The following is a 21,756-nucleotide window of genomic DNA, read 5'->3' as shown; positions in this document are numbered from 1 at the left end:
GGCTGAAAAGCTTCCCCCAGGCAGAACCTATTTACCTTCTGGCTTCTCCTCTTCCTCCTGGGCCGCAAGCTCATCCGCATCCATCTCTCCTTTGCAGCTTTCTCCCAAGGACTCCTCCAGCTGTGGCTCCTTCTCCTCCTCCTCCTCCCTCATGCTGTCCAAGGGGAGAAAGGTGTCCCTCAGCAACCCAGAGGGTCTCTCTTGCTCCTGGGTGGTACTCTCGCTCGGTATGTCGGTGCCAGGCAGGCTGCCTGGGACCTCTTTTGCAGGACAGCAAAAGGAAGAGACAGTCTCCTCCCGGTCGTGCTCCTCCAGTTGCCTCTTGTACTGGAGCCAGTCAGCACCAAAGTGATCTCGGAAGGCATCCATGCGCTCCATCTCCTTCTGGTGCCGCAGGACCATCCCTGAAGAGAGAAAACATCCTGGGGGCCTGGGGAGAGTCACCACCCACAGAGCCCCCAAGCCAGACCCCCCCCATGGGTAGGGCAGTTACTGTGTTACCAACGAGGGGAGAGTCTCACCAGCTGAGGAGGGCAGTGCCTGGTACTCATGCTCCGTATCACTGGGCTCTGAGATGCTTGGCCGGCGCACCCTAACGTTTCCCTAGAAGAGACAGAAGGAGCAGGGCTGAGTGGCAGAACCACCCATGTGATGAGACCGTGAAGGATTCCTTAGTCCCTGGAGAGCCTGAGGAGGCTAGAGCACCTGCTCTGCATCACATTTGTTCCAGTAGGTCAGGTTCAATCTTTTAACCCAAGCCTCTTCCTCAGAGGCTATGCTCGCTAACCCCCTTTATACAGCAAGGCCACGATCCCCACACTGCCAGCAGAGAAACGGGTCAGACAGCGGCCCCACTGTATTTCTCATGACAAAGGAGCTAGTAACTCTGGGTAGCGAGAGACTCAGTCACAGTCAGCCCTGGATCAGGCCCTTCATCTGAAGCCCCAGCTATGGAGTAAAAGAACCAATAGAAGACCTTGGATTTTCTCTGTGAGAGCCTGGCAGCCCCACTCTCCCCTGGGGACTGGCTGTCGCTGAGGTCTGCAAAGCAGGAGCTGTCCAGGGCATTGCGGTCCAGCAGGGTCTTCTCTGAGGTCGAAGAGTGGATTGACTGGGCGATGACCTGCCCAGATTTTGGAAGGTGCTGAAGCAAACAGAAGACAGCAATATTAGCTGAGCCTGGAGGGGAGACCAAGGAGGGTGTGGGAGTGAGGCAAACCAAGCCAAAGCATGGAGGGGCCATGGACTTCCCCAGAGAGATTGCCTGTTTCCCCCAGAGTGGGTGGCAGGTCCATAGCTGTCTGACTAGGGCAGCTTTCCCTCCTTCCTCAGTTTAACTCAATACCTGCAACTCCTATGGACATAGGCAGAGATCTGACTGGTTAACTGGCATCCCAGAGGTGCTGTATAACATGGCACCTTGCTGGGGGAGATGGAGGTCTCTAGGAGTTTGGTCTGGAGCAGACTATCACTGCACCTCACCTGCTGCCCTGCTGCTCGTGGATGGTCCCTAAGAATGGCCAGTTACAGTAAGAACAGAGCAGAGATGAGCTGCTTTCAGGAGGCAGAGCAGCTGATGGAAAGAAACTCCAGGATAAGGAGCATATCCACCCCAGAGCGAGCTGCAGTTTATCACCCCATACTCACCATCAGGTCTGAGGTAGTCAGCAACTCTCCATCCAAGAGGAGCTGTAATGACAAAGAAACCCATCTGCAGTCAGCTGGAGCTCGGTGCAGCCTTCTATTGGACCCCTACATCAGTCACATTCTGCCTGGCTGGGACCCCCAGCCTGCACCCACTCTGTCCTAGGACACAACTGTTACACAGCCAGATGCCAGTCTGCCAGGAACCAGATTTCCTTCTGCATTCCTAGTGCCAGAGTCACCGTATAGTGTCCTGGTGAACGAGACTCAGATTAAGGCCCAGAAGGGACCACTGGGATTGTCTAGTCTCACCATTTAACACAGGCCATGGACCTTCCCAAATAACTCCTGGTAGAACTAGAGCAGATTTTCCAGAGAAACATCCTGTTACCACAACCCTGGTGAACTGTCCCAACTCCCCTCACTGCAAAAGCTGGCACCTTATTTCTAGTCTGAAGGTCAAGCTTCAACATCTAGCCCCCGGGTTGTGTTATACCTTGGTTTGCTAGACTGAAGAGTCCGTTATCAAAAGGTACTTCTATGCTGAGGCAAGTCATCCCTTAACCTTCTCTTCGACGAGCTCTGTCACTGGATGTAGCTTAATCTAAGTCATGGTTTCCAATAGGTGAGAGCAGAAAGGGCTGCTCCCAAGAAAGTTATTCCTGAGATAGAGAAGCAGGGACAGTCCCTGTACTCTTCAGGGGCAGGGGAGATTTTAGACCTGCACTGATGAGAGATTTTTATGGTACCATCTAATCACTTTTAATGTCTTCAGTTCTCTTCTTCTGCCCAGCCCCAGAACTGCCAGAGAGACTGATCCTGCAGCCCCAGGGGCAGAATGTATGTAGCAATGGCTATCAGTCCAGATGGTTAGGGACTAAACCCCCTGCCCTGGCCATCTGCAAACCCCAACTGCCAGAAGCTGGAACTGAATGACAGGGGATAGATCGTTTGATAAACTTTCCTGTTCAGTTCATTCCCTCTGAAGCACCTAGCACCAGCCACTGTCAGAAGACAGGACACTTGGTTGGATCGGCCATTGGTCTGACCCAGCCTGGCTGCTCTCCAGACTGCATATGGAGTATGTGGCTCCAATACTCACACTGAAGGAAGCTGCCCTGGGAGACAAGTGTATGATGGTTGCAGATCGGTGGTTCTGGTGAAACCATAATGGGTTTCCCTCCAAGTGCAGCTGGGAGAGAGAGCAACACAGTATGTGTCATTATCCATTTGCATTCCAGACTCCCACCAAGACTGCCGGCGACCAGTCCCCTCCCACACAGCAAGGGCTAGTAACAGAAGGAGCCACTTCCTCCAACTGGATGGCGATGAAGTGGCCCATCCAGGAAGGAGCTAAGCCTAGCATTGCCATCTCTCTTGGTCCTTTGGACCTGCTGTTTGAATTCAAATAGAGAATGAAGTCAAAGGAGCTCCAGGTTGTGTTCCTGAATCCTCGAGAGCCATTCCAATACAAATGTCCTGATGTGTAGTTCATAGAATCATAGAATCTCAGGGTTGGAAGGGACCTCAGGAGGTCATCTAGTCCAACCCCCTGCTCAAAGCAGGGCCAACCCCAACTAAATCATGGCAGTCAGGGCTTTGTCAAGCCAAGCCTTAAAAACCTCTAAGGATGGAGATTCCACCTCTCCCTTAGGGAACCCATTCCAGTGCTTTCCCACCCTCCTAGTGAAATAGTTTCCCCCCACCAATATCCAACCTAGACCTCCCCCTGCACTGCAACTTGAGACCATTGCCCCTTGTTCTGTCATCTGCCACCACTGAGAACAGCCGAGCTCCATCCTCTTTGGACCCCCCCTTCAGGTTCTACTCTGCAAAGAGCATAAAGCTAGTTTTTAACCTCCAGCTGTGCCTTGTGTGCAAAGAATCAGTGACTAGAGTTTGAGTACTTCACACTCCCCAGGGCACTAGAGACTGCACAGTGGAGAGGGCAGCTGGAGTCTATTCCCACTTGTGTGTCAGAATGGTCTCAAATCTAGCCAGTGACATATGTGAGCCCTCTGGAATACAGAGGAGTGCACAGGGGTCTCCAAGGGCAAGATTTGGCCTGCATAACCTATGTGAGGCAACGGACGAGGGAGAAGGAAACAACCTCAGCTTGACCTGGAAATAGGGTGAGGCTGAGAGTTCTGGAAGACATCCCTGCTGGATTCATTGAGAGAGTGAACAGAGACGGCAGTGTCCTTCTTACAGGGACCCTTGCCAGAGAACCATGCCAGCCCTCCCCCCTGCAACTTTCCTCACTGAAATCAGAGTCCACATTGAACTCCGAGACTTCCCTTCTCCCCTGCACCTCAGGACCCAGGGGTCTCCCTCTCTCACCCCGCCTGGCACTTTGCTCACTTTTCTCATGTTGTGCAGCATGGACAGTGGTGCTAACTGGGCATGTTCCAACAGCAGGTTATAGGCTACATCCAGGTGCTGCAGGTTCAGCAGCTGCTCCACCCCTGCAGACAAACAAGAGAAGCCAACAATCAGCCAGGAAATCCAACACAAAGGAGCTCTTTCTCCCTTGCCACAGGATCAACACTAGCTGCCGTGCCTGACAGATCTGAGGTACTGCAGACCCCAAGCTCTTCCTCCTGGGCTGGGGAAGGAAGGGAGAGAAGGAATGGCTCCAGGCCGAGGGAATGGCCCCAGGCCACTCCCAGTTCTGGGACCCAAGTGCCTATGACTCCCCAAGCCATCCCCCTTCCTGGACTCACCATTAATACTGTCAAGTTCATTGTTGCGCAAGATCAGAGTCACCAGCTTGGTCTGACTGTAAAGTCCCAGGTTAGGCACCTTTGGCAGGAAGTTATAGGCCAGATTTAAGTACTCCAGCTCTGTAAGGGTCTGCGCAGAGAAAAGGAGAAGAGCCCTCAGAGCCATGCAGTTACTTCTCTCCTGTTACAGGAGGTGGAGCCCTATCTCAGCCATTCACAGAGGCTGCACTCAGAAGCTCTTCAAGTGCTTTACAACCATCTGTGCCGGATCTGGACTAGACCCCAGGAGCCCTGGCTCACAGCTGCATGCTCAGAGCTTGTTGTCCATGAAGTTAAAGAACAGCGGAACCCAAACAAAAATTTTACGTTAAAGGTAGAGCTATCTTAAAGCCGATTGACAGCTTAGCTTGAAAGAGCAAATCTGAAAGTCAGGAAATTCAGCATCACTGAATTCTAAGGCACTTCCATTTCCCTCATTCCTACAGTCCAGCACCTCACGATCACTAGTGCATTTCTCCTCACACGCGCCCTTTGAGGTGTGGAGCGCGGCTTTTCCCATGCTACAGACAGAAAGGAGGCACAGAGGAAGAGACCAGCCCAGAGGAAGTCTGTGGCAGCACAGCGAACTGAGCCCTGCCTCAAGTCCCAGGACAACCTAACCACTGGGCAATCCTTCCTCTCTACTTGCGCTGCTATCCAAGATGCTGTGGCTGTAAACACCACAGCATGGGAACGTATGGGGGTGTCTGTCCGAGCTCTAACCACGGTCCCAGAGCAGCGAGAGGTTTCTTCAGTAAAACTGTTCAAGTTCATATTGGGGGTGGCATTTGCAGACACACTCAGCGCTGGTCTCACTTTGCTCCTACTGGAATCTGCTAAGTGTTAACATCCACTCCCAGGGGAGCACAGCACGTCAGCACTGACTGCGTTTGAAAATCCCTCCCTTGGTTGTCAGATTTCACAGTTCACATGGAGATGCCCTCCCCATTTCGTTATTTTAGAGAGAAAGACTAAGTGTGGCCAGAGAGTGCTGCTCAGAGGATCACAAAACACTGGCGCAGTCTGACACAAGGCAGCCGCTTCAGGACTGTCACACCACTGACCGCAAGCCCCAGCTGCGGGTGTAGCGGCTGAGACCTCGTGATGTTGGGAGGTGAATGTGGTATGCCCAGAGAAGTCCCCAGTCTAGGGAAGGTAGCTGGCTTCTGGCTCGTGGTGGAATGGCAGGCTGAGTGGGGCATATGTCAGAGTGTCAGCCTTAATCATTCCAGGTAAGCGTTTGACATCATTCATTCCAGCAATGGCGCAGCATGCCCACACTAGCCACTCTGGTGTAGTGAAGAAGCACTGCATATCTGCACAGCAGTGGAACGAGTCTACTCCTGACCAATACTAACAGGAGCAGAAGCTATGCAGGGCCTCCCCTGAGACCGCCACAAGGGGCTGCACTGGCAAGTCTGGACTCCCATACATGCCTGGCCCCAGCTGATAAAAGGTTCAGGGAATCTCTGGCCTGTCTCTAGCAGGGAAGTAAAGGGCTGCTCATCAGGATGCTGCCCAGACAACCTTGGTAGGCTGAAGGGTCCGAGTCACAGCCCATAGCTATGCAGCAGCTACCTGCTTTAGGGTGGGGGTTGCAGACTAAAGCAAACCAGGGGAGATCCAGGCATGATCGGGGAAGACTCCTGGAACACAGGGCTCAACCCCCAGAACTTGCCCTAAGATACTTGCTGTTAAGTAGTGCTCACAGTCCCGGATTCTGTTGTGACTCAAATCCAAGACCTTCAGGGCATTCAGCAGTTGCTGAAAGAGAGGGGAGAAGGGGCGCTAGAGCATCAGCTTCAAGGCCCTTGACAAAACAAACATCTCCGCAGCAGAAGGAAGGGCCAGGCCCTGCCACCCAGACTCCCTACACCCTTCCCATGGGGCCTGGCAGCATCATGACCATAGTCAATACCCAACCCCTCTACCCCATTGCTAGCCACAGTGACAGGGTCCCCTCACCAGCGATCCATCCAGGACAGTGATGGAGTTGTAGCTGAAGTTAACTGTCTGCAATTCCAGCCAGGGGAGGGCAGAGCTCAGATCCCCTCCGCAGGCTGAGATTATCTCCTAGGAAGGTGGAGTGAGGAGAGATTAGCAGTCAGCACTTGACAAGCAAAGGGATAGTAGCTGGGTACCAGACAGTAGCCAGCCCAGTACAGGGCTTGCACACTGAAGCTACAGGCCACGCCCCTGCCATTCTTCAGTCAGTCATCCCCACCCCGCAGAACATCCCATGCTGCTACCCATGGGGAGTGGTGGGAGCCCCCATGGCTAGACTTAGAAGGAAGTAGATGCGCTGTGGCCTGGTACATCTGAGGGCCTGCAGTTATTCACATGCTCTGATCAGTTATTCCTGGACCTGAGGCACGAAGATTAATCAAGCCATTTACAAATTGTTACAGCTTCAGCAAAACCCTCCCCCAGTGGCTGTCTACCACCAACCCCAGCCGGCTCTCTGCCAGGGCAGACAGGGAACAGAGCAGCTATGCTGAATGTGCTAGAGTTCCTGAGTTGAGGACCCTCAGAGAACTCCCTGCTGGCTAACCCAGCTCAAGCCAGTAGGCTGCCAATAAGCATTGCATGAGGATAGAATTGTTGCCAAGACCACTCAAGCCTCTACAGGTTAAAATGTGAGCCTCCATCCCCACCAAACAGCCTGCAGATTGCAGGACATGGGCGCAAGGTGCTCCCTGTGGGCAGCCTCTCTACCAGCTGCAGTCAGTGCTTTTCAGGGGCAGCCTCATGCAGCATGTGGCAGGGCTCAGGGTCACAGGTTGGGATGTGCTGAAAGGTCCCAAAGGAGACAAGCTCTTACTAGGCATGGGGGATAAGAGTATCCAGGCCAGCCAATGCCACCTGAACAGCCAGCAACTGAGGACCTCCAGAGCCAGAAGTTAGAGCCTGTGTGACAGACAGCAGGGAAACCTGACCACTCCTGACTAGTGAGAGTCAGTCTCAGCCAGCTGCTTGGGGGAGAACAGTAGCTCATGGAGACAGCTCCACCCCCCCCGGGGCCTGGAAGACCAAGCAAACCAGTCCTTGCTCCCAGGGATCAGTTCCTGGCCCAGGCTCAGAGCCAGCACTCACCTCCAGCGTGCTGACACATTTACTGCAAGTTAAGGCCTCCAGCTGGGAATAGACAAATCGCAGCCCCCGCAGGCAGTGCAGAGGGACAGACTTCAGCTGTGGTGGTGAGAGAAGGGGGAGAATGCATGCAGGCGTGTCACAGCACCAGAGCAGCCACCTCCCTGTCAGGGGAGCCGCCCTTCTCCCAGCTCTACAGGAGAGATCCAGGAGCACTGCAGCCAGCACTCCCAGCCCCACTCCAGTGCCGTAGGGATCAGACCCTGCTCCTCTAGAGAGGGCGGCATTTCACCCAATCTCTGAAAAGCTGGGGCATGCAAGTGACTAGCCCCAAAGCCAAATAGCTGGGGATGGAGGCTCAGCTAGTCCTCCCAGCAGTACTGACCTCCAGGCGCCGGAGAGACTTGAAGGGGAAGATCTTCACAGAGGATTGCAGGTTACAGCTGGGAACATGAACGAGCTGCAGAGGGATGGAATGGGCAGCGTCATTCAACGCCTCAGAGGGGTGGGGGGTTACACAGCAACCTCACACCCCCTCTCAGAGCTGCCAGAGCCCCCGTCTGTCCTCTGCTTTCAGATTCAGCAGGCAGCACCCTTCCCTCCAAAAGGGCGCCGACTCCTTGCCCTAATGCAGTGAGTCTCCCTTTCCCAAACAAAAAAGTAGAGTTTCATTGATGGTAAAGCGGGGACAGAACTAATTAAAAGCAGCCCTAAGACAGTGACAAAGGCAATGGTTCCCCTGCATGGTTCCCAAGGCGTGCTCCATAGGGTGCTGCTCCAAAGTCAGACTCCCATCACGCAGAATGTAACACAGTAAAACCAGCACAAGGTCAGTATGTTCATTAATCTACACCTGAGCAGCGCCCCCTGCTGGCCCAAGCCTGATGCAGCAATGGCAACCCGCCCCCCGAAATCAAAGACAAGACACTGCAGGAACCCCGCACTCTGCTGGTGGAGGTGCTACTTTCGATAGCAGCCTCAGCAAATGGTCCAGGCCATTTGTTCCCCAATGCAGCCTGGCTCACACATGCCACATCACTAAAACCAGTCATTAGAGCCCACAGACCTTGCCTAGGAAAGCGTACAGCCTCCCCTGCCAGCAGTGCAGCCGTACCAGCATTAGCATGAGTGGGTGCGCTGGTACACCCAAAGCTCTGGAGCGGAACTCCTTTTCCCCACCATTCTGATTGGCCCTTCCTGTCGGTGGGTTCGACTCAGGCCTGGTCTACACCTAAGGCTCAGGTGTATCTAGCTACTTTGCTCAGGGCTGGGAAAAATGTGGTGCCTTGTGCAATGCCGTGAAGTCGACTGAACCCATCTCCCAACCCCGTACACACAGCGGGGTGGACTCAGAGGCGGATTACCTATGATCAGCCAAAGCCTCCTTATGTCAACGCAGGGAGCACCCTGTGCTAGAGCGATACCGCTGCAGGGCTGTAACCGTGGCACTGTAGCACAGAGACACCCTAAGAACAGATCCAGTGACAGGAGCCACGGCTCCTCTGCAGCCTGTGGTAACATCCAGTCTGCAGAAAGGCGAGTGCTCGGATTTCCCCAATACCAAGGCGACAGTCTGACCAAGTCACAAGCAGAGGGTCTATAAAACAGACTGGGCCTCCCCAGGCTTCAGACTGGTGTTGTAGACAGGCCTCAAGCTCCAGCAGCCCTTACCGAAAGGGGGCTTCCTTTTGCTTCCATCTTCCGCCCACTATATTTTATGGCTGCACCCAGTCCCTGTCTCCCCACAGTAGGATTTAGTTTTATTGAAAGGTTTCAGAGTAGCAGCCACGTTAGTCTGTATTCGCAAAAAGAAAAGGAGTACTTGTGGCACCTTAGAGACTAACCAATTTATTTGAGCATAAGCTTTCATGGGCTACAGCTCACTTCATCGGATGCACGGTCACTTTAGATAAGCTATTACCAGCAGGAGAGTGGGTTTGTATCTGTGTGGGGGTGGGGGTGGGGGTGGGGGTGAGAAAACCTGGATTTGTGCTGGAAATGGCCCAACTTGATTATCATACACATTGTAAGGAGAGTGATCACTTTAGATAAGCTCTTACCAGCAGGAGAGTGGGGTGGGGGGGAGGTATTTTTTCATGCTTTGTGTGTATAAAAAGATCTTCTACACTTTCCACAGTATGCATCCGATGAAGTGAGCTGTAGCTCACAAAAGCTTATGCTCAAATAAATTGGTTAGTCTCTAAGGTGCCACAAGTACTCCTTTAGTTTTACTGAGACATGTTAATTAAACACAGGAGACTAAGAGCAGGAGCCAGAAAATCCAGAGGTCACACTACATTTATACAGTCATGGCACTGCACTGTCTAATCAAAGGACAGACAGCACTGAGTTCTGCGATGCTGCACATGGAACAAGGGCACAATCACAGATCTCTGCTTCTCTCAAGCAGTCATGACAGCCAGACCCTTTTTCATTCAAGAGAGACTCACCAAGCCTGGAGCCGACAACTCCAGGCCTCATCACTACAGCCAAGAGCACAGCTGGAAGGGTGGTTAATCACAGCTGTGGGTTTGCACAGCAGAGTATCTACTTAAGGGGTGCCCAGACACACATTAACATTTGAGAAGAGCTTGTTTCAGGCCCAGCCTTTGATCTGTCTCCTGATAATTTAATAGCCTCCCCCTTTATTTACATCGCATACAGATTACTCTGACCATTTCTCCAAACAGGTCACTTACTGCACAGTAACAGTAGCAACTTCCTTCCTTTCAGTGCTTGTTACAGACCTAGCTCATTAATTATGTTAAGACAAGCATACAACGTAGAAACTTTGTGATGAAGTTGTACTCTGATGCGTCTATTTCCCATGGAGTCTGGACATCATTCAGATCTCCTGTCCCATTGTTTTAACAATGCCCAGCTCCAGAGCCCAGACAATTCAAAGTTAATTAACATTCAAATACTAGACACATTTTAACCCTTCTGCTGCTGAAAGCATTAGTAGTGAGCCAAGCAGCTCAGGTCTGACTCTTGACACACTAGCCTTAGGTCTGGTCCACATTCAAAGTTAGGTCGACGCAAGGCGATTTATGTCAACCTATGCATGTGCGTCTACATTCAGATGAGTCTCCAGCTGACATCAGCGCCCTGTCAGGGTGTTGTAGTGAAGCCACCTCCCCAAACAGCCTGGACCATGTTCGACCTAATGAGGCCAACACCATCTGAGTGCAGACAGTGTGTGACCTGTGTCTACACTAACAGTCCTCCAGCAGCTGTCCCACAATGCACCATTCCTTGCAGCAGTGACTGCTCACTCACAAAGGTGAGCTCCACTGCCTGATGTCATAGTGACCAGAACCCCCCACATTTTTAAATGCTTTTCCTGTTTGCCCAGCTTGGTGCACACCTTGCAGCTCTCCCTTGCTGGGCTACTGCACACAACAGATCCTGGTAGCTCCACAGTCTAGCCTGGCTCCTGCCTGGAGGCGACAGGAGGTCTGGTCTCCTCGGCCTGTGGGGAGAAGCGGCTGTACAAGCACAACTGCAGACCAACCACAGTAATGGGACACGGAGAGATGGCACGGGGCATGCTGGCAAAGGGGTGCAATGGGGATCAGCTGCCATGCCATGTCAACGCCAAGGAACTGCGCTAGGCATCCCACAAGCAGGACCAACAGGAAGTGGGGGGAAACACCAGTGCCGGAACCATGGCCCTGTCCCCCGAGACCCCACCCCCACCACTCACCCTTACAGCCAGTAGAAAGTGATGGGGCCATGGCCCCTTGGTCCAGCGCCCCTGACCACAAGGCCAGGGAGGTCAATAGTTGATCTGTTGCCGAGCTGCAGGCATGCCACACTTGGCAGAGACCTCCGAGTACCCTGCAGATTGCTGTGGGTACCAAAACAGAGACTCCAGCCATGAACAGTGAGGAGACATGTGCCAGGGTGGTGAGGAGGAAGGTGTCAAGTCATGCAGCAAGCCTGGACCTGTTTAAGACTTAGTTGGAAACCAGCCAGTCCCATCAGCCAAGCCTGGAGGAGCCCAATGGAGCGGAAGGAAGCGTGGTGTGTGCATGCATTTTCCCTCACAATGTTTTAAATGTAAAGACTGTGCCCCACATCCCCAAGTTAAGCTGCAGGTAACAACTTGTCATTGTGTTATTCATAGGAGAAGGGGCAGCGGGACAGACAGAGGCAGAGCTAGCATCTGCTTTTCATTCCTGTTGAGTTAGGCAGGAGGGGCATAGGGAGTGACTGTACACAGAGATGTCCTATGTATCCTCCTGAAGTCTCCACTGACTCTCATGGAGATATACTGCGATCTTCTCCCAAAGATGTCTAGGGATGAGTCTTATTTCTTTCTCCACAGTAGGACACTTTTCCAGGCCACTCTCTGCTAAAGGCCAGGCAGACCACGGCAGCAAACAGGCTAGCGCATACAGGCCAAAATGGTTTCAGGACACCAGCAGCAGCTGAGCTATGCCCTTGTTATTCTCAGCAGTGAGATATTAGCTAATATCACCCCCACCTGTTGGGAACAGGACCAATATTCAGTGCCATTGCCCTATATACCTGTACCCATGGCAGTAGCAACTGAAATTTCATTCTTTCCGACAACTGAAAATCTTAACGCCTTCCTCCGGTCTCCACCCTCACCCAGCCATACTCACAAGGCTGGGACTATGCCATGGTACTCCAGACCTGACATGTCAATAAGGATGTCTTGTTTAAAATTATGGTAATAAGGGAAGGGAGTTTTGAAGCTTATCTTTCCCTTTCTGTTCTGACTGTACATCCAATGATCCATCTGGTTTACCTGTAGCTGCTGCTATTGCAGCCCTGATGGGCACTCCCTTCCTGCAGAACATCTGATCCTGATGAGGATGAGAAAGAAGAGTACTAGGGAGAATGTTCAGTGAGAATCTGCAAGTCAGCATTGCATTGGACCGCAAACAAAGGGCCTGGTGGGCCAACACAGACAGCATGCAGGAGGACAGAGGGGACAGACGCAGGTATCATAGCAAGAAAAGGAGAGGGAGATGCACAAGACATAATGGGGCTTCTTAGGCAACAAACAAACAAACGCTACAGACTCTGGTTAACCTATGTGTCCTACAATCACAAACAAAGGGCTGCAAAGGGTGTCGAGAAATCCATGGTAGCAGCCTCCTACATCCCCCCCACCCAACATACCAAGTGGCATCATGGGCACATCCCTATGCCTACCACTGGGCACTGAGGGACAGTAAGAAAAGTCAGAGCTTCACATAGATCAGCTGTGGTTCTCTCAGGTCAGCGTGTTTAGCCAAAACAGATGATATTTTTGCACCAAAATGGACAGAAGGGTTTGCTGCTTTTCCAGTTTTAAAGTTCTGTTGTGTTAATTTATGTTCAACGTTTCCGTTGTCTTGTTTGCACATTTTGCCCTGTTTGAGTGACAAGTTTCTATTTTTTTGGAAAATACATTCATTTTTATTAGTTCACAATACAGACTGCAGAACACAGACTCAAAGCATCCACTACTTGTAAGTATGCACCACCACAGAACTCATGGCTTCAAGGCACCCAGTCATGTGTAAGTGTACAGTAAGCCCTGCATAGTGCAAAGGTTTGGTAAAACAGTGTAATACTTATACATTTACACCAAGCACTACACAATTCTAGCAGGCCATAAACCTTCAGGGCCAGGGCAGCATCAGGCACACAGCACTACTGTGGCCGACTGTTAGAAATGCTCTTTCAAAGCCTCCTTCAACCACACAGCTCCACAATAAGCTATTATAATGACCCTAGTGTTTGCCTTTTCAAACTTGGCTGCTCCACCTCCACTCAATGGGCAGTTTTTAAACATACTCTGGGGCAAGGTGTGCTACCCGATGGGCCATCTACTGCTCCACCGCAGTTCAGATCCATCCACAGCCCTATACACTTGCACGATAACAGCCACACAGCGGCTTTTCCAGCTCCAAAATGATTTCCCACTGACCAGTGCTGCAAGCTTCCAGATTGGTCACCACTCTCCTCCTCTGTCAGTGCAGCTCAACCTGGTGTGTCTGCGCTGGAGAGCTGGGGTGAGCTCAGTACAGATCCAGGAATGTGGCTTTTCATACCCAAAAGTTCTGCAGCCACTGCTCACCACCCCAAGCCTGCATTATGATGCGAAACCACCAGTCAGTGTTCATTTCTTGGGCCCAGGAGCAGCACTCCACCATCTGCAGATGTTCTGAGAATGCCACCACAACCCTGAATTGTTTTTTGCTGTACCCCTTAACAATCTGTCCTTGAAGAAATCGTCATGTCCTTTGCTGTTGCACACCGGCAGGAAGAACGGCATACACCAGAGGATCATTCATCCTGTATCTGCAACATTCATGAGAACAGTGCAGAGCTGATACACAGGTTTCTGTTGGAGATGACAGGCACCAAGAAGTGCCACGTGGGTTTGTAAAATTTTTTTTAAAAAAAGCATGAAAATTATTGGATGGCATTATGGGATGGAGAAAGCTGCATGGTGGGGAACTTGACCCTTAACTCCCAGAGATTCCCTGAGAGATTTATTTCTACTCCACAACACAATGCAAGCATTTTTCCCAAAAGGCACGGTGCTATATGGTGGCACATCGAACACTAGGATACTTACCTGCGTCTCACTGCACTTTGCATCGACACAAGAACTTGTGGTGAGTATGCACTGCACCAATGCAAGCAGCCAAGCATGCACATGCACAAGCAAAAGATTGACCTCAGCAGCTGTATGCTGACATAACTCATGTTGACCAAAGTTGGTAATGCAGACATGGTCTTACATGCAAAATCATGCTCTGAAGTGTCCCTAGCCTGTTTGCCAGAAGCTGTGAATGGGCGACACTTGATGGATTCCCTGTTCTGTTCATTCCCTCTGGGGCATCTGGCATTGGTCACTGTCAGGAGACTGGATACTGGGCTAGACAGACCTTTGGTCTGACCAGTCTGGCCGTTTTAATGTTCTGTCTATTCTGAGAACATCTGGCAGCGTAGGAACTGTGAACATTAGCTGTGCTGACTGAAGCACTCAGTCAGCACAGCTGTGTCTACCCTGAGGGTATCTGGGCATAGTCAGGGGTGTTTTCACACCTGTGACTGTGACAGCTTTGCCAGCATTAAGTGTAGACCAAGTCTTAGAGCAGTCCCGTCATTCCCATCCTGGAGCTCCCAGGTTGTTTTCACTTACCATTAGTAATGGACATCTTCAATAAGCTCTTGGGTCTGGTTTCAGCTCACACCATCTCCTCTCCCACTACCTAGCATGCCCTTCTTATGCTTGGTGCAAAAGCATTCTCTAACTCTTGCCATCTCTACCTAGTTCAAAGGAAGTCTGAAACTCTCACCCTTGCCTTCCTCTCTTGTATTGGTCTTTTTACAATCCAATTACAAAGTGTACATCCAGAGCAAGTCTAGCAATTCCCCTTCCCACTACAATCAAGCGAATAGCCATTGGTCTAGCAGTATCAGTGGGAACCCAACAAGTAGTAGCCATGCACCCTTGCAAAGACAAGGGATGTTATCTCTGCTAATTTTCCCAAGCCTACCACCACCACCACCCTCAGACTTACAAAGCTTGAGCCAGACAGCTAGCTCATCCATGCCCCAGTCTCCATCAGATACCGTTAACATGTTCACACATATTTTATGATTTACCCTTCAGTTTATTCACTACAATGCCAACCTGACCAGGGTCTGCTTTGATATTCCTCTCTTTTGTCCTGTTTTTAACTCTACAAAACCTTTTGGAGACCATTTGCTGGGAAAGATGCAATACCAAATAAATACATGTCATTACATGAACACTATGGTTCCACATTCTACCAGAGACACTGACAGCATTGTGGGCACAGAGACAAGTACTTTGATATACATGCAATCGAGGGATAAGCATACACTTCTCAAATGAACCCATCCTGAGATGGGGATACAGAGAAATCTGCTCCAGCAGTCCACCCCACCCCAGCAGACCTGCTAAGCTTACCATAATCATTCTCCCTTCTTCCCCACAAAAATCATCACAGGGCACCTTTTCATTACAGACCTTCAGGGAGAGAGTTTTCTGCAAGATGTCAAACAGGAACTGGGCCTGGAGAATGGTGGATGTGTCAGCTGGGTGTGACGGAAGTGCAACGAAACCGTGGTTCTGGTTCCGGGACACTAGATGCTGCTCAAAGACCTGGGTCAGGTGCTGCAGAGTGGAGGTGAGCAAGGTGAGGGTGCTAGTGCCGTCTAGAACCAAGTCTCCTGTGAAGAGATCAGACCGTTAACAAACCCAGTGTATCTGCAGTTCCATCCATAAGTCACTTCACCACTTCCAGTAGTGTGACTGCAGGCCAGGAAGGGGACCTTTCTCCCACGGCCATGAGCTATACCTAGCATCAATCCATTTGCCTGACATGACAGCATTAAATCACTAATGGTTTAAAATGTGATGTGAAAATGAGTAAGTCAGAAGCAAAAGCCTTAATGCAACGTTCAGACTGCACAGTAAAGTCAGAATGTTTAGAAACACAAGAGTAAAAGGTTAAGAGAAGCAGTAACTCTGCTGTGCTTACTTACTGGATGCATAACACTAGTATATTAAGTTATATGCTTAAACAGCAAAACCAAACTAGACAACACTACATGCAGGCTGCTCAGCTGTTAAACTGCAGACATGACTTTTTGAAATTGACTAATTTTAAAGAAATTTCAGTTTCTGATAAAGTCCCCTTTAGATTTCAGGACAACATTTTAGGGGTTTCCTGCTTCCTTGTTGATGTTTGAGCATCTTTTCAAAGAGGAAGACTAACTCTTCAGGTGAAACAGTGGAAGTGGCTATAAACAAAAAGTGTCACATCTACAAGGTAAACAGAAAAAAGAAAAAAGTTACCCCCATTCAACTTTAGGAATTTTACATGTCACTTACTACTATCCTAGATGAAACTTTCAAGCCTTGGCTACACTTATAAGTTGTCATTTTAACTGACTAGCTAAACAGCAACACTGTGCCCCTTTTCCCCTCCCCCATCATAGCTGCAGTTACACATTTTGCTTCGTCAAACTGGCACGAGCAAGATACTGGTACAAAAATGCTTTACTAATGTTACTTATTCCAGTTTGACAAAGAAAGCAAAATCACCTAAACTGGTATAAAGCCCCTTATACCAGTATAATTGCAGCCACTAGGGCAGGAGTGGGCAAACAATTTGGCCCAAGGGCCACATCTGGGCATAGAAATTGTGTGGCAGGCCATAATGCTCACAAAATTGGGGTTGTGGTGTGGGAGGGGGTGCGAGCTCTGGTTGGGGGTGCAGGTTCCGAGGTGGGGCCAGAAATGAGGAGTTCAGGGTATGGAGGGGGCTCCAGGGTGGGGTGAGGGCTCTGGCTGGGGATGAGGAGTTTGGGGTGTAGGAGGATCCGCCAGTCCGGGACTGAGGGCTCCAGAGGGCAGGAGGGGGGAGATCAGGGCTGTGGCAGGGAGTTGGGGTGCAGGAAGGGGTGCAGATTCCAGCTGGGGGTGCAGGCAATGAGAGGTTTCGGGTGTAGAAGGGTGCTCCAGACTGGAATTCGGGGGTTTGGAGGGCAGGAGGGTGATCAGGGCTGGGGCATGGAGGGAGCCTCAGGAGTGCAGGCTCCAGGCAGTGCTTACCTCAAGCGGCTCCCAGAAGCAGCGACATGTCCCCTCTCCGGCTCCTACATGGAGGCGCAGCCAGGAAGTTCTGTATGCAGCCCCGTCTGCGGGCACTGCCCCTGCAGCTCCCACTGGCCGTGGTTCCTGGCCAATGGGAGCTTCAGGAGCAGCTCTTGGGGCAGGGGGGCAGTGTGCAGAGTGGAGTCCCCTGGCTGCCCCTACATATAGGGGCCAGAGAAGGGCCGTGTTGCTGCTTCTAGGAGCCACATGGAGCAGCCCCTGACCCTGCTCTCCGCCTGGAGCGCCAGAGCGGGACAAGCCCCAGACCCTGCTCCCCAGCAGGAGCTCGAGGGCCTGATTAAAATAGCTGGCAGGCCAGATCCAGCCCGCGGGCTGAAGTCCCCCGTCCCCCCCCGCACTAGGGCTTTCATCAGCATGTCAGTAAAAACAGGCACACCCCAATCAACATGTACAATTTTTTTATGTAGACCAGGCCCCAGTCAAATGCAAATGCAATGGAATACTGTCACATTGCTTTAGCAACCTTCCCTCAGTTCCTGATTTTTAGTGATTTGATTGTACAACATGGACTTCACACCAAGGTTGTATTAATTAGTTATGATTAAAGGGGAAAGACTTGCAGAATTTAAACTCTGCTGGAGGGGTTAAGCTCTGAACAAACACAAACCTAACTGCTCTCTGCAGACTGTTAAGCGAGTGCCTGAAGCCTTACGTTTTCTACCAAAAACTACATGCTGAACATAACTCAAAAATGAGACTATTTGTGCATGTTACTTTCAAGTCAAGCAGAGGAACTGCCCCCCCCCCCGACCTCCGTGCACGCAATTTCAAGCTTCGCCATTTTTGACTGCAGCCCTGTTGCATTACAATTCGAACACATAATGGCAATAGTACTTTCCGTTCTCACATAACCCCACATTCATATTTGCAGCACAAGCATGGAAATTTTAATCCAAAAAGAGAAGGCTTCCAAAAAGTTTGGAAGGGGAGCATTTGCTTCTTGTAGCAGACAGTTCATAGGCACCACAATATTTCTACATCTACAGAGCCTGCAGAAGCAGGATGACAGACTTGGGTTAGTGTTGCTCACACTAGCATTCTAAAAATAGCTGCACAGACAGCATTTTGAAATTGCAGCTTAGGCTGGAGCTCAAGTTCTGAAGCCCATCCCTCTACCAAGTGCTGGCATGAGCCCTGCTAGCCAGCACCTGTTGACCTGGGCTGGGAAGCTTGCATAAGAATGGCCATACTGGGTCAGACCAATGGTCCCTCTAGCCTAGTATCCTGTCTTCCGACAGTGGCCAATACCAGGTGCTTCAGTGGGAACGAACAGAACAGGCAATCAAGCGATCCATCCCATCATCCACTCCCAGCCTCTCGTAGTCAGAGGATAGGGACACCCAGAGCATGTGTTTGCATCCCCGACCATCTTGGCTAAAACCATTGACGGACCTAGCCTTCATGAACCTACATAGTTCTTTTTTAACCCTGTTATAGTTTTGGCCTTCACAACATACGCTGGCAATGAGTTCCACAGGTTGACAGTGTGTTGTGTGAAGAAGTACTTACTTCTGCTTGTTTTAAATTTGCTGCCTATTAATTTCATTGGGTAACCCAGGGGAGGGCAAACTACAGCCCAGGGGCTGGATCCGGGCTGCCAGCTGTTTTAATTGAGCCCTCAAGCTCCTGCTGGGGAGCAAGGTCTGGGGCCGCTCCATGTGGCTCCCAGAAGCAGCGACATGACCCTGCTCCGGCTCCTACATTTAGGGGCAGCCAAGGGACTCCCCTCTGCACACTGCTCCCACCCCAAGTGCCACCCCTGAAGCTCCCATTGGCCAAGAACTGTGGCCAATGGGAGCTGCAGAGGTGGTGCCTGTGGACAGGGCAGCATGCAGAACCACCTGGCTGCGCCTCCGCGTAGGAGCCAGAGAAGGGACATGCTGCTGCTTCTGGGAACCTCTTGAGGTGAGCACCGCCTGGAGCCTGCACCCAAGGCTCTACCCGTGCCCCAGCCCAGATCCTCCTCCCACCCTCTAAACCCCTCAGTCCCAGCCCAGAGCACCCTCCTACACCCCAAACGGAGCCCTCAACCCCCACACTCCCAGCCCTCTCCCGCACCCTGTACTCCTCATTTACCACCTCAGAGCCCGCACCCCCAACCAGAGCCCTCACCCCCTCCTGCCCCCCAACCCCAATTTTGTGAGCATTCATGGCCTGCCATACAATTTCTATGCCTAGATGTGGCAAAAGTTTGCCCACTCCTGGGGTAACCTCTGGTTCTTGTGTTACATGAAAGAATAATATGACACTTCCTTATTCACTTTCTTCTCACCAGTCAAGATTTTATAGCTCTCTATCATAGTTCCTCTTCGTCTTTTTTCCAAGCTGCAAAGCCCACGTTTTAATCTCTCCTCATAGGGAAGCTGTTCCATACCCCTGATCATTTTTGTTATCTTTTCTAATGTTTTTTGTGAGATGGACTGACCAGAACTGCATGCAGTAGTCGAGATGTGGGTGTACCATGGATTTATGTTGTGGCATTATGAGATGTATATATGCAGGCTGCGTCGAAACATCCTATGGCACGACCAAAACCTCATAGGTATCGCAGGTAGACACGGCTCCGGAGCAGACAGACACCCCTTGATCCCCCGTGTCCGGGGCGGGGGGACCCTGCGTAGGTCTGGGTCTGGGGCACTGGGAAAGGAGTGGTCCTGGCTGGGCAAAGCAAACGATGCGGTACTTGCGGAGGTTTCTTCTCGGTCTGCTCCTGCCAGCGTCAGTCAGACTTGGCATTTTTCCTCCCCGCACCGCTGCCGAGCTCTGGAAGCTCGTCCCTGGCCCCATCAGGCGCTCCGGCCTCTGGCCCGTGGCCCCGCACGGGGAAGCCAGGGGCGGCCAAGCCCCCCCGATTCCAGCCCCGGCCGCCGAGAGGGGAGACCCCCCCGAAGGGCCGCGCCCCAACCCCCCGGGCCCGGGGCTCACCGGAGTCCTGCAGCAGGCGGGCTAAGCTCGGGACCAGCGTCTCTCCGGGGGCCGCCGCCGCCATCTGGGGGGCAGGGAGAAGCGTCACGGTCGCACAAGGCCCGGGCGGGGCGGGGGCTGCGGGCAAACGGGCCCAGGTGACCCCCCCGCCCCCGCAGACCGGCCCCGCGCCCGCGGGACTCTCCGCTCCGCTCCGCCTCCCCCGGGGCCCCGCCCACTCGGGGCCCACGCCCGGCGGGGCTCCGGCCTGAGACCCTGGGGCTGCCCCCCTCGCTTCTCCCCGGCTCGGCCCCACTCACTTCCGCGTTACCATAGAGTCCGAGAGGCCCGAGCAGAGCGGCCCCCCCCGGCCTCACTCACTTCCGCGTTACCATAGAGTCCGAGAGGCCCGGGCAGAGCGGCTCCCCCAGGCGCCCTTCATTACTGCGCTACCATAGAGTCCCCCTCAGAGCCACCGTCCAAGCAAGAGCAAAATGTAGAGCTGGGATCACTCCCTCCCTCCCCCCCCCGTCCTCCACAGACACCAACCCCGGCTCCCCCCCCCAAACACACCCCCCTCCCCCGCCCTCCACAGACCCCTCCCTCCCCAAACACACCCACCCCTCCCCCTCCCCCCGTCCTCCACAGACACCAACCCCGGCTCCCCCCCCCAAACACACCCCCCGGCCCCCCCAAACACACCTCCCCCCCCCGTCCTCCACAGACACCAACCCCGGCTCCCCCCCCCAAACACACCCCCCTCCCCCGCCCTCCACAGACCCCTCCCCCCCCAAACACACCCACCCCTCCCCCCGTCCTCCACAGACACCAACCCCGGCTCCCCCCCCAAACACACCCCCCGGCCCCCCCAAACACACCTCCCCCTCCCCCCGTCCTCCACAGACACCAACCCCGGCTCCCCCCCCCAAACACACCCCCCTCCCCCGCCCTCCACAGACCCCTCCCTCCCCAAACACACCCACCCCTCCCCCTCCCCCCGTCCTCCACAGACACCAACCCCGGCTCCCCCCCCAATACACCCCCCGGCCCCCCCCAAACACGCCCACCCCTCCCCCGCCCTCCACAGACCCCTCCCTCCCCAAACACACACCCCCTCCCCCTCCCCCCCCGTGCTCCACAGACCCCCAGCTCCCCCCCGTCCTCCCGCTCTACAGACCCCCCCACGGCCCCAGACCCCCCCCAGCGCTCGGACCCTTCACTCTGGAGACACCGCGCCCCCCAGCACAGCCCCGCCCCGAGGGGAGCCCTGGGCAGACGGACGGTCCGGCCCGGCCGGGCTCGGGGAGCGCTCCGGGGGACGCGCCCAGCGAGCCGGGCCCCTGCGGCCGAAGAGGAGCCGCGGGCGGGCGGGAGCCCCCCGGCGAGGGGGTGAGCGCCCCGCTGCCGAGCGCGGCTCTCAGCCGGGCTACGAAGGGTCTGGCCGGCTGCAAAGCGCCCGCCGCGCCGGGCAGGGCAGAGCCCCAGCCCCGGGGCGCGGACACGCAGGCTTGGGCCCCTTCCCGGGGTGCTCGGCGCTGGCCCCTGGGCTGCAGCGCGGCGGGGGGATTCACCCCCCCCGGCACGGGTAGGGTCAGAGACGCGCAGCGGGGGCGGGAAGGGAGGGGACCCCCCCGGGTAGTGCTAGCGGAGGAGCCCCTTCCTCTCCCTCTCAGCGGG

At 53.3% G+C, this 21,756-nt stretch overlaps 2 protein-coding genes across 5 annotated transcripts in view; one reads left to right on the top strand and one right to left on the bottom strand.

The window, feature by feature from the left end:
• STK11IP (serine/threonine kinase 11 interacting protein) overlaps nt 1-20,423 on the bottom strand; it is a 31,946-nt gene extending 11,523 nt beyond the window's left edge. The window contains exons 1-13 of one of the 3 annotated variants that reach the window (XM_084642956.1): nt 20,101-20,423; nt 15,523-15,725; nt 7,882-7,956; nt 7,500-7,595; nt 6,372-6,479; nt 6,099-6,170; nt 4,368-4,497; nt 4,006-4,109; nt 2,747-2,836; nt 1,648-1,689; nt 977-1,144; nt 522-603; nt 36-404 (exon numbers count right to left, since the gene is read on the bottom strand). In XM_084642956.1, the coding sequence (XP_084499082.1) occupies nt 36-404; nt 522-603; nt 977-1,144; nt 1,648-1,689; nt 2,747-2,836; nt 4,006-4,109; nt 4,368-4,497; nt 6,099-6,170; nt 6,372-6,479; nt 7,500-7,595; nt 7,882-7,956; nt 15,523-15,725; nt 20,101-20,164 (1,603 nt within the window). In that variant the 5' untranslated portion in view covers nt 20,165-20,423. The remainder of the gene's footprint in view (nt 1-35; nt 405-521; nt 604-976; nt 1,145-1,647; nt 1,690-2,746; nt 2,837-4,005; nt 4,110-4,367; nt 4,498-6,098; nt 6,171-6,371; nt 6,480-7,499; nt 7,596-7,881; nt 7,957-15,522; nt 15,726-20,100) is intronic. The other 2 variants (XM_084642957.1, XM_084642958.1) reach the window with 2 other exon arrangements.
• An 876-nt stretch (nt 20,424-21,299) lies between these two features.
• The window catches only part of SLC4A3 (solute carrier family 4 member 3), a 78,114-nt gene continuing 77,657 nt past the window's right edge, over nt 21,300-21,756 (top strand). For both annotated transcript variants that reach the window (XM_084642955.1, XM_084642952.1), the window contains exon 1: nt 21,300-21,468. The gene's annotated coding sequence lies outside the window, so the exon portion shown is untranslated. The remainder of the gene's footprint in view (nt 21,469-21,756) is intronic.

The sequence above is a fragment of the Lepidochelys olivacea genome (assembly GCF_965140295.1).
Source record: "Lepidochelys olivacea isolate rLepOli2 genome assembly, chromosome: 11".
Classification (NCBI taxonomy): domain Eukaryota; kingdom Metazoa; phylum Chordata; order Testudines; family Cheloniidae; genus Lepidochelys; species Lepidochelys olivacea.
This window is presented reverse-complemented; position numbering and strand designations above follow the sequence as displayed.